The sequence below is a fragment of the Oncorhynchus clarkii genome, chromosome 21 (assembly GCF_045791955.1).
Source record: "Oncorhynchus clarkii lewisi isolate Uvic-CL-2024 chromosome 21, UVic_Ocla_1.0, whole genome shotgun sequence".
In the NCBI taxonomy this organism is placed as follows: domain Eukaryota; kingdom Metazoa; phylum Chordata; class Actinopteri; order Salmoniformes; family Salmonidae; genus Oncorhynchus; species Oncorhynchus clarkii.
In genome coordinates this window covers 3,518,172-3,530,671 of record NC_092167.1, presented here as the reverse complement: position 1 = coordinate 3,530,671, position 12,500 = coordinate 3,518,172, and the positions used below count along the sequence as shown (strand labels likewise).

At 44.5% G+C, this 12,500-nt stretch overlaps 2 protein-coding genes across 2 annotated transcripts in view; one reads left to right on the top strand and one right to left on the bottom strand.

Annotated features, from left to right (window-relative positions):
• The window catches only part of LOC139379638 (ELKS/Rab6-interacting/CAST family member 1-like), a 319,125-nt gene that overhangs the window by 84,188 nt on the left and 222,437 nt on the right, over positions 1–12,500 (top strand). Inside the window, exons 4-6 of the mRNA XM_071122447.1 lie at positions 9,156–9,320; positions 10,578–10,704; positions 10,959–11,086. Coding sequence (XP_070978548.1) covers positions 9,156–9,320; positions 10,578–10,704; positions 10,959–11,086 — 420 coding nt within the window. The remainder of the gene's footprint in view (positions 1–9,155; positions 9,321–10,577; positions 10,705–10,958; positions 11,087–12,500) is intronic.
• LOC139379540 (beta-1,3-galactosyl-O-glycosyl-glycoprotein beta-1,6-N-acetylglucosaminyltransferase 3-like) lies at positions 2,668–4,002 on the bottom strand. The gene has a single exon (XM_071122358.1). It carries the CDS (start codon positions 3,994–3,996, stop codon positions 2,668–2,670), a length of 1,329 nt encoding a protein of 442 aa, XP_070978459.1. The 5' UTR covers positions 3,997–4,002.

Below are 12,500 nucleotides of genomic sequence, written 5' to 3'. Positions count from 1 at the left end.
GCATAGAGAGTTCTTGACTGGTTTAGTTACCCAGTCGTGTCTGAACAGGGAGTACAGGAGGGGGGTGAGCCCACGCCCCCGCGTGGCAGAGGTGTTGTTGCCTACCACCTAGGGTCGGTCCCGTCAGGAAATCCAGGATCCAGTTGCACATGGATGAGTTCAAGGCCTGAGCTCAGTGACGAGCTTGGAGGGTTTACTATGGTGTTGAAGGCTGAGTTGTAGTCAATGAGCAGTATTCACATAGGTATTCACATAGGTATTCCTCTTGTCCAGGTGGGCAGCGTGGAGATCATTTTGGACGCTGTTCAAGTTGTGTCGGGTAAGGTGGAGCTGATTATGGTCCTTGACTCTTAAAGCACTTCATGATGACAGAGGTGAAGCTACAGGGTGATCGTCATTTGGTTCAGTCAGCTTGTTTCGGCACAGGAACAATGGGGGGCATATTGAAACGTGTGGGGCCAGCGGACTGGGATAGGGAGAGATTGAATATGTCCGTGAACACTCCTGCCAGATGATCTGTGCATGCTCTTAGGACGCGGCTCTGGATGCCATCTGAGCCGGCAGCCTTGCGAGAGTTTACACGCTTGAAAGATTTACTCGAGAACCCACAATCCTCTTGGGCCTGCGTCGGTGGTCGGTGTGGTTTTTCTCGAAGCATGCAAAAAAAAATATTTTTCCCAGCAAACCAGGAACATTCCCAGAACATTAGCTAAGATTCCATTAGGTTCTAGTTTGGGTTTTATCTAACATCAGGATAATAACATCCCAAAAACATTGAGAGAATGCACATCAAATTCCTGATTGACCATACTGCCATGGCTATATAGTGAAAAAAAAAAAGATGGCTTCCCTCGTGGAACAGACGAAAACAAACCTGGTTTGGGAACCAAACATTGCAGCTTCAAACCCAACATGTGCAGATTGTCAACATATGACGTGTATAAAATATAATTGTGATTGTATGGTTACATTTAAATACTGTTGAAATGTTCTGTGAATGAAATGAGAATGCCATGTGTCTCTATATCATCTACAAGGAGGTCATCAAATGTGAATTGTCATTAAATCTGGAGAGAAACTTCATGGGGACGTATTCCAATCTGATTTAATTTGCATGCGGACAATGATGTGGTGATATTAGGTAAAGCTTATATATATAATATATATTTTCTAAACATTCTTGAAATGTTCAGAGGACCTCCAAGAAAACGTAAAAGGTAGATTTCGTGAACACACTGTAAATGGAATATTATGTTTCACCTGAAACATATATGCTATGAACTTCTTACAACATTAAGGGAATGTTATGTTTCACCTGAAACACATATGCTATGAACTTCTTACAACATTAAGGGAATGTTATGTTTCACCTGAAACATATATCAAATCACAGTACACAGTACAATCAGAACTACATAGTACAATCAGAACTACATAGTACAATCAGAACTACACAGTACAATCAGAACTACACAGTACAATCAGAACTACATAGTACAATCAGAACTACACAGTACAATCAGAACTACACAGTACAATCAGAACTACATAGTACAATCAGAACTACACAGTACAATCAGAACTACACAGTACAATCAGAACTACACAGTACAATCAGAACTACACAGTACAATCAGAACTACATAGTACAATCAGAACTACACAGTACAATCAGAACTACATAGTACAATCAGAACTACATAGTACAATCAGAACTACATAGTACAATCAGAACTACACAGTACAATCAGAACTACATAGTACAATCAGAACTACACAGTACAATCAGAACTACACAGTACAATCAGAACTACACAGTACAATCAGAACTACATAGTACAATCAGAACTACACAGTACAATCAGAACTACATAGTACAATCAGAACTACATAGTACAATCAGAACTACACAGTACAATCAGAACTACACAGTACAATCAGAACTACACAGTACAATCAGAACTACACAGTACAATCAGAACTACACAGTACAATCAGAAATATACTGTGCAAATCAGAAAAATCAGAATACACTGAATGGACAAAACCTGCTCTTTCCATGACATAGACTGACCAGGTGAATCCAGGTGAAAGATATGATCCCTTATTGATGTTACCTGTTAAATCCACTTCAATCAGTGTAGATGAAGGGGAGGAGACAGGTTAAAGAAGGAGTGTTAAGCCTTGAGACAACTGAGACTTGGATTGTGTATGTGTGCCATTCCGAGGGTGAATGGGCAAGACAACATATTTAAGCGCCTTTGAACGGGGTCCCGGTTTGTGTCAAGAACTGCAACGCTGCTGGGTTTTCCACGCTCAACAGTTTGCTGTGTGTATCGAGAATGGTCCACCACCCAAAGGACATCCAGCCAACCTGACACAACTGTGGGAAGCATTGTAGTCAACATGGGGCCAGCATCCCTGTGGAACGCTTTCGACACCTTGTAGAGTCCCATGCCCAGAGGATTGAGGCTGATCTGGGGGCGAAAGGGGGTGCAACTCAATATTAGGAAGGTGTTCCTAATGTTTTGTACACTAAGGGTATATTTTAAATATAACCTACGTTACTGTATTTACAACCCTCTCTACAGTACCACCAGAAATATACAACATTTCAAAACATATTTCAAATAAATGCACATTAACATATTTACACCTTTTAACATTTCATCGTTTTTGTAAGATCCTCTCAGATTCCACTGTCCTTCGTGAAACACGGTATGTGGCTTTGAAGCGCAGGTACGACTCCAGACACCTGATAGCCACATCATCCACCTCAGGGTCAAACTTGTTAGCGATGAGGTGGTGATGTTGTAGGAGCCACCTGAGATCTCCAGCCCCGTAGACACAAATGGACCTCCTGTAGACACCCGAGCAGGGTGGATATGGGGCTCCGTTTCTCACATCTCCTTCCAGGGAACGCCACTTCACAATGCGCGCAATGGCGTTCATGTCTGATTCATGGTACTTGATGTGCGGAGGGTTAGATCCTGGCACAGAGGGCATGCGCTGCAGGGTGGCCCACAGGTGTTCATCAGGACTATAGGTGTCCTTCTCCCACTCCAACAGCGCCCGGACCTCCTGAGACTTCATCACGTGACTGACAAAGGCCCTGGACACCAGGAAGTAGGCGTTGCCAGAAAACATGGGGGTGCTGATTGGAGGAGGGCTCTTCCTAACGTTCGTCTTGACCACCATGTTGCTGGTGATTTTGTGGTGAAACTGCCATCTGCTGTTTTTATAGTCGTCGGTGGTCTCTGACTCCATGCTGTTCCTCCCGTTCTGCAGCTTGAGGGCCTGAACCATCTCAGCGTTGGTCTTAATGGGGAAGTCTGTTCCACAGGTGTTGATCAGGTACCTCCACTGGACAGGTGACTTCAGGAGATCCTCCATACAGTTCAGATCGGCCTGCACTCTGGACCAGGAGGCATATACCACACTCTCTAACTTACTGGCCACAAACACATTAGATAGACAGGACACGATAGCCCTCACTGCCGTCCTGAAGGCCTCCGATGACTTCTGGTCGATGTGGACGCAGTACACGTTCTGAGGAGTGTACAGGGCACGCAGGAGCCGCTCAAACATCTCAATCTTGTCGTGGATGACCATGGAGTAGGCGATGGGGAACTCCTTCTCCTCCTGACTGAGAGGAACGGTGATGAACTCTCTTTCTGTGACGTACCTCTGACAGTCCTGAGTCACGTTGTGGTAGAAGGCCTCTGACAGCAACTGCTGTTTCTTCATGGTCTTCAGCAGGAGGCTGAGCTGCTTCCTCTCCAGACCCTCCAGGTCTCCCTGGATGATGGCTGAGCAGGCCGGCAGGTCGGCAGCGTAGTCCGGGGGCAGGAGGTCCAGAACGGGGAGAGGACTCCTGTCAGAGCCCGGCGGGCGTCTGAGAGCGGCCCACAGGAGCAGAGAGACGGATCCACTCAGGAGGATCAGAGATAAGTTCTTGAAGAATCTCTGAGACCTGGACAACCGAACAGAAGCCATGACTAGTCCGTATTATCTGTCAGGGTTCTCCTCAAAGAATGTAAGAGTTGCACTACGCCACCTTGTGGACTGGTTGCGCCACTGTCATTTAAAAAAACATGATTTGTAATCATTTAAGGACTGTTACCACACCCGAATGGAGTATTTCTTTGCTTTAGAGTGCAGGAAATGTCCTCCATCCCGCTGTACTCAGTAGCACCTCTTTGTTAAAAAAAGATCCCTGGGAGAACCCTGTATGTGGTATTGCCTTTGTGGTATTAGTATCTATCAACACCACAGCTGAGGAGGAGGAGTTGCACACTGCTGGGCAACAGAAAGATGTGTCTCACCAGCACCTCACAGCTCAAATAAATGACACACACCTCTCACACACCTCTGTTTAAAAGGAAGAGGTGTAATCATTAACTCTCGTGGGCGTTGTCTGTGGGCATGGTGTAAACACTAGGCTACCCTGCCGTCCCTACACTCTAACCACTAGGCTACCCTGCCGTCCCTACACTCTAACCACTAGGCTACCCTGCCGCCACCATGTTAGGACGGCCAGGCGTACAGTCCTAACATGGCTGAGCCTCTCACGTTAAACAGCTGTCTGTCCTCTAGGCCATGTTCTGTTATAATCTCCACCCGGCACAGCCAGAAAAGGACTGGCCACCCCACATAGCCTGGTTCCTCTCTAGGTTTCTTCCAAGGTTTTGGTCTTTCTAGGGAGTTTTTCCTAGCCACCATGCTTCTACACCTGCATTGCTTGCTGTTTGGGGTTTTAGGCTGGGTTTCTGTACAGCACTTTGAGATATCAGCTGATGTACGAAGGGCTATATAAATACATTTGATTTGATTTGATTTAGCTTTGAGGCGTGGGTCAAAGCAGCCTCATAAACGTGTTGAGTCAGACGTTTACCTTGCCGTACACAGTTGAAATATCTAGCCCATACATTTTGAAATATTTAGCCCATACATTTTGAAATATCTAGCCCATACATTTTGAAATATCTAGCCCATACATTTTGAAATATCTAGCCCATACATTTTGAAATATCTAGCCCATACATTTTGAAATATCTAGCCCAAACATTTTGAAATATCTAGCCCATACATTTTGAAATATCTAGCCCATATATTTAGAAATATCTAGCCCATACATTTAGAAATATCTCGCCCATACATTTTGAAATATCTAGCCCATACATTTTGAAATATCTAGCCCATATATTTAGAAATATCTAGCCCATACATTTAGAAATATCTCGCCCATACATTTTGAAATATCTAGCCCATACATTTTGAAATATCTAGCCCATACATTTTGAAATATCTAGCCCATACATTTTGAAATATCTAGCCCATACATTTTGAAATATCTAGCCCATACATTTTGAAATATCTAGCCCATACATTTTGAAATAGCTAGCCCATACATTTAGAAATATCTCGCCCATACATTTTGAAATATCTAGCCCATACATTTTGAAATATCTAGCCCATACATTTTGAAATATCTAGCCCATACAGTTTGAAATATCTAGCCCATACAGTTTGAAATATCTAGCCCATACATTTTGCACACAATATTTTATATACAGGAGGTTTTTAAAGGACCATGAAAAAAAAAATGTCACACTACTGTCGTTGTCACAGTCCTATTGACTAACATGGTAGACCTCATATTACCAGACCACAACAACATCCCACAGCTGCTTTGACCATTCAGTCAGATAGGCACACTATTTAAATATTGAAATCACTTCCGTTCCATGAAATCCTTCAACATTTAACAATGTCACCTTTATCCACACATATCACGTCCTGGTGTGGTGCAGAGGAACAGGGTTTATACAGGTGTACAGGGGTTAAACATGGTGTTTTATCACATCCTGGTGTGGTGCAGAGGAACAGGGTTTATACAGGTGTACAGGGGTTAAACATGGTGTTTTATCACATCCTGGTGTGGTGCAGAGGAACAGGGTTTATACAGGTGTACAGGGGTTAAACATGGTGTTTTATTACATCCTGGTGTGGTGCAGAGGAACAGGGTTTATACAGGTGTACAGGGGTTAGACATGGTGTTTTATCACGTCCTGGTGTGGTGCAGAGGAACAGGGTTAGATGACAGCTGTCGGGGGTTAAACATGGTGTTTTATCACATCCTGGTTGCAGGTTAATATCCATGACAAACATCCTAGACCCATTTTCCAACTCGTACAGCAAACACAGCCAGGTCTGAAAGGCAGAGTTGAGGCTGAGATGAATTTTTATAAAATGTGTTAATGATTGATGTTGAACATCGGTGTTATGGCGCTCCGTTGATGTCAGATAGCTACATTATTTGAATATTTAAATAATTGAGTCCTTGTACATGTCATCTGTTTCCACCCGTTCAGAGCCATGTTTTTTAGAGAGTTTAGGTCAACTTTTAGAATTTAGAATGTTGTTATAATTCTAGACATTCCGTTTGATAGCGTGGATGTATGAAGGACTCATGGAATGGCAGGAAAATGATTTCCTATTTTATTTACAAATTTTTTTGAACACCAGTGTTGAACCTCCATTGACATCAAATAGGTAGTTAATATTAAAATCCTTGTTATAATTATGTTATAATCTCACCTGTATGCTCATGTACTCATCTACAAACAGGCAGACAGACAGGCACACAAGGTTGAGTAAAAATATATCTATGGATCTGAATACAACATACAATGTTCTCTTAGATGGGTGACTGTTCTGGACAGGCTCCGAGTAACATTTTGGTGTTCAAAGCCCTCTGTGAACTCCGTAGGATCCCATGCATTATAATGGCACAAAGGCCTCTGTGAACTCCGTAGGATCCCATGCCTTATAATCGCACAAAGTCGCTCTCCGTTTCCACCCTCTCAGCGGAGCGGACTTGAAGTGTCAAGGTTTCAGAACCCCACATTTGCATAGGAGGTGACGTGTCACATTTTCTGGCCTAAAGACGGGTTAGTTGACAACGCCCCAATGAGGCCCCGCTGGTCCAACGCTCTTACCACTAGGCTACCCTGCCGCCCCAATGAGGCCCTGCTGGTCCAACGCTCTTACCACTAGGCTACCCTGCCGCCCCAATGAGGCCCCGCTGGTCCAACGCTCTTACCGCTAGGCTACCCCCCCGCCCCAATGAGGCCCCCCTTGTCCAACGCTCTTACCGCTAGGCTACCCTGCCGCCCCAATGAGGCCCTGCTGGTCCAACGCTCTTACCACTAGGCTACCCTGCCGCCCCAATGAGGCCCCGCTGGTCCAACGCTCTTACCGCTAGGCTACCCTGCCGCCCCAATGAGGCCCCCCTGGTCCAACGCTCTTACCACTAGGCTACCCTGCCGCCCCAATGAGGCCCCCCTGGTCCAACGCTCTTACCACTAGGCTACCCTGCCGCCCCAATGAGGCCCCGCTGGTCCAACGCTCTTACCACTAGGCTACCCTGCCGCCCCAATGAGGCCCCGCTGGTCCAACGCTCTTACCACTAGGCTACCCTGCCGCCCCAATGAGGCCCTGCTGGTCCAACGCTCTTACCACTAGGCTACCCTGCCGCCCCAATGAGGCCCCGCTGGTCCAACGCTCTTACCACTAGGCTACCCCCCCGCCCCAATGAGGCCCCGCTGGTTCGTTCAGCCATTCCTATGTGGAAAATAAATGGGGAAAGAATGGAATTTAGGAATAAATGCTGAAAATAAGGTCTGAGTTTATAAAGGCTGAGGAGATCTTATACGGTTTGTTGATGAGATAATAGCAGTCAGTTAACACGACCTTTATGAATTATGAAGCTTGTGACATGATCTCTTGGAGATTATCTCGTAGAACAAAAGATCTAAGCCTGTGAACCAAAGACCTTAGTTTAGGCGTTTATCCCAAAACCCCCCCCCAAAAAACGCCATTCGTTTCCCCATAGCCTTTGTCCAACGAGCCACGGCGGAGTTAGTGCCTACAAAAAGACGCCATGACTGTGGCTCTCCATGGGGCAGAAGTCCGTGTGTTGATTCTGTTCGACCAGATAGCTAGTAACATTGACAAGAAGCTGTCGTGTGGGGAATCGTACTGTAGGTGGCTCGTTTCGTCTCGTTTCGGGCTGGTTTCATCTTGTTCTTGACACCATGTCTCGTGTTGTCTGATGTCACGTCTATGCTAATAGAAAGGGTTGAGGGATGGAGAGAGAGAGGGAAAGGAAGCAGTGAGAGAAGGCAGTAGGCCGAAACTACAAGCTGTAACTGAGGCAGGAAGAACTACAAGCTCTAACTGAGGCAGGAAGAACTACAAACTCTAACTGAGGCAGGAAGAACTACAAACTGTAACTGATATCAAAGGCAGGAAGAACTACAAACTGTAACTGAGGCAGGAAGAACTACAAACTGTAACTGAGACAGGAAGAACTACAAACTGTAACTGATATCAAAGGCAGGAACAACTACAAACTGTAACTGAGGCAGGAAGAACTACAAACTGTAACTGAGGCAGGAAGAACTACAAACTGTAACTGAGGCAGGAAGAACTACAAACTGTAACTGAGACAGGAAGAACTACAAACTGTAACTGATATCAAAGGCAGGAAGAACTACAAACTGTAACTGAGGCAGGAAGAACTACAAACTGTAACTGAGGCAGGAAGAACTACAAACTGTAACTGAGGCAGGAAGAACTACAAACTGTAACTGAGGCAGGAAGAACTACAAACTGGAAATGAGGCAGGAAGAACTACAAACTGTAACTGATATCAAAGGCAGGAAGAACTGCCCGCTAGTAGGCTTGGGTGATATACCATATACCGGGGTATTTCGAAATACTGACGGTATGTGCGTGCTACTCCACTGCTGTTGAGTATAACTATGTGTTAAATAAATGATATGCAGATCAGGGCTCCAGCCATGCATTTGATTTGCTAAGTGGCTAAATGTCAAGATCAAACTTCTTGGTTACAGCAGAGATATTCAACCCCCTCCTGGATCAAGCGCCCCTTGTGTATAATTGCTCTAATAACGTAAACCGTGGTATGGTACAGAAACGGTATGATTGTATGAACATCTCTCTTCCCGCTCTCTCCCCCCTCTCTCTCTGCTCTCTTTCCTCTCTCTCCTCTCTCCCCACCCTCTCCCCCCTCTCTCTCTCCTCTCCCCTCTCTACTCCCCCCCCCCCCCCCCCCTCTCTCTCCTCAGCACCTCCAGATGACGGTGCAGGCCCTGCAGGATGAGCTGAGGACTCAGAGAGATCTGAATCAGTTGTTCCAGCAGGACTGTAGTGGAGGGAGACCTGGAGAACCTCTGTCATTCGAACCCACTGAGGAGAACTTCCACAGGCTCCAAGCTGAACACCAGAGACAGGTGAGGTCTAGTTTCAGAAAGCTGAGTCCTGATCTAGGATCTGTTCATATATAATCTAATTAGCACTCCTATTCAGAGATGCTTTCTGGATAAGGGCCCAGGTCTATTTGAACTTTTAATTTAAAAAAACGAGTTTGTCCATTTAAGTTTACACAGAAGTGAAATGTGTCTTTGGCGCTCTGGTTTACAGTGAAAGGTTAAAAACAGATAGAAAACACACAGTGAACATTTACATGTCAGTTCATCAGAGTCGTATTTAGGATTCTGTACTTTATACAACATCATGTTGTTCACACTATTTCATTTGTCAGAAGGCACAATAATAATACACTATTCCATTTGTCAGAAGGCACACTCCTCTGAATAACTTGAGGAATGTAATGCTAATGGACATAAAACAGTACAATAAGTATATAGAACTAACTAACCTCATTTAGAAATATCACTATCACGTCATGTTTCCCCTACGGGTATCAATAAAGTTAATTGAATCAAAAGTTAATTATTGTATATAAATAACGTTTGATTGAATCTAATCTCTAGGCTAACTAAGTTAATTTAGAAATAACACAAACATGCTGAGAAGTAGCTTGGATTCAGGAGTTGACATTTACTGAAAGGAGGTGTGTTGTGTTCTCCCATTAAATTGAATTGAATTGAATCGTACTATTACGTTTCAGGAGAAGACCCAGATGCAGACACTGTTAAAATAACAAAAGTTTATTACAGATCAGAGGTCAGTAATCCAGATCAGAGTCCATAAGGTACAGAACAGCAGGCAGGCTCAGGGTAGACAGAATGGTAAAAACTGGGAAAACTAGAAAACAGGTACTAGAAAATGCACGGCCCCAATGTGTAGGAATAGTTAGGAACTAGAAAGAGATAGGAGCAAGGGGAAAACACTGGTAGACCTGACAAACAAAACAAACTGGCAACAGACAAACAGAGAGCACAGGTATAAATACACTGGGGATAATGGGGAAGATGGGCGACACCTGGAGGGGGGTGGAGACAATCACAAAGACAGGGGAAACAGATCAGGGTGTGACACTTTCCTCTAGGCCAAAGAGATTAATACAGTTGAATTGTGTTGAAAGTAACCTCTAGGCCAAAGAGATGAATACTGTTTGGTTGAATTGTGTTGAATGTAACCTCTAGGCCAAGGTAAATACCATTTGGTTGAATTGTATTGAATGTAACCTCCAGGCCAAAGAGATGAATACTGTTTGGTTGAATTGTATTGAATGTAACCTCTAGGCCAAAGAGTTGTTCCTCCTGAGGAAGACGCTGGAGGAGATGGAGTTGAGGATCGACAGTCAGAAACAGACCCTGGGGGCCAGAGACCAGTCCATCAAGAAACTACTGGAGATGCTGCAGAGCAAAGGTATGGTGGGGTTCACACACACACACACACACACACACACACACACACACACACACACACACACACACACACACACACACACACACACACACACACACACGCCAACACACACACACACACACGCCAACACACACACACACACACACACACACACACACGCCAACACACACACACACGCCAACACACACACACACACACACACACACACGCCAACACACACACTCTTAAAAGCATCACTATGGTGTGTATTCCAGGTCTGTCAGCCAAGGCCTCAGAGGAAGACCATGAGAGGACCAGGAGACTGGCTGAGGCTGAGATGCACATCCACCACCTAGACAGTCTACTGGAACAGAAAGACAAGGAGACCAACGCCCTACGAGAGGTGAGGGTGTGTGTGAAGGTATGGGGGAGAGGGGGAGAAGAGAGAGCGAAACAGAGGAGGGGAGTGGAAATAATTCATTCATAACTCCATGGTTACCACAGAGTTCCTACAGAGTGTCGTCATGTGCTGGTCACGCTCATGTAAACAACACTATGTTATCACAGAACCCTACAGCTAACTGAATTCATGACAACTCTGTTACCACAGAACCCCACAGCTAACTGAATTCATGACAACTCTGTTACCACAGAACCCCACAGCTAACTGAATTCATTACAACTCTGTTACCACAGAACCCCACAGCTAACTGAATTCATTACAGCTCTGTTACCACAGAACCCCACAGCTAACTGAATTCATTACAACTCTGTTACCACAGAGCCCTACTGCTAACTGAATTCATTACAGCTCTGTTACCACAGAACCCTACAGCTAACTGTATTCATTACAGCTCTGTTACCACAGAGCCCTACTGCTAACTGAATTCATTACAACTCTGTTACCACAGAACCCTACAGCTAACTGAATTCATTACAGCTCTGTTACCACAGAGCCCCACAGCTAACTGAATTCATTACAGCTCTGTTACCACAGAGCCCTACAGCTAACTGAATTCATTACAGCTCTGTTACCACAGAGCTATAGACAGATAGACAGACCTCACCTTTACTATAGACAGACCTCACCTTTACTATAGACAGACCTCACCTTTACTGTCGACAGACCTCACCTTTACTATAGACAGACCTCACCTTTACTGTCGACAGACCTTACCTTTACTATAGACAGACCTTACCTTTACTATAGACAGACCTTACCTTTACTATAGACAGACCTTACCTTTACTATAGACAGACCTCACCTTTACTATAGACAGACCTTACCTTTACTATAGACAGACCTTACCTTTACTATAGACAGACCTCACCTTTACTATAGACAGACCTTACTTTTACTATAGACAGACCTTACCTTTACTATAGACAGACCTTACCTTTACTATAGACAGACCTTACCTTTACTATAGACAGACCTTACCTTTACAATAGACAGACCTTACCTTTACTATAGACAGACCTTACCTTTACTATAGACAGACCTCACCTTTACTATAGACAGACCTTACCTTTACTATAGACAGACCTCACCTTTACTATAGACAGACCTCACCTTTACTATAGACAGACCATACCTTTACTATAGACAGACCTCACCTTTACTATAGACAGACCTCACCTTTACTATAGACAGACCTTACCTTTACTGTCGACAGACCTTACCTTTACTATAGACAGACCTTACCTTTACTATAGACAGACCTTACCTTTACAATAGACAGACCTTACCTTTACTATAGACAGACCTTACCTTTACTATAGACAGACCTTACCTTTACTATAGACAGACCTCACCT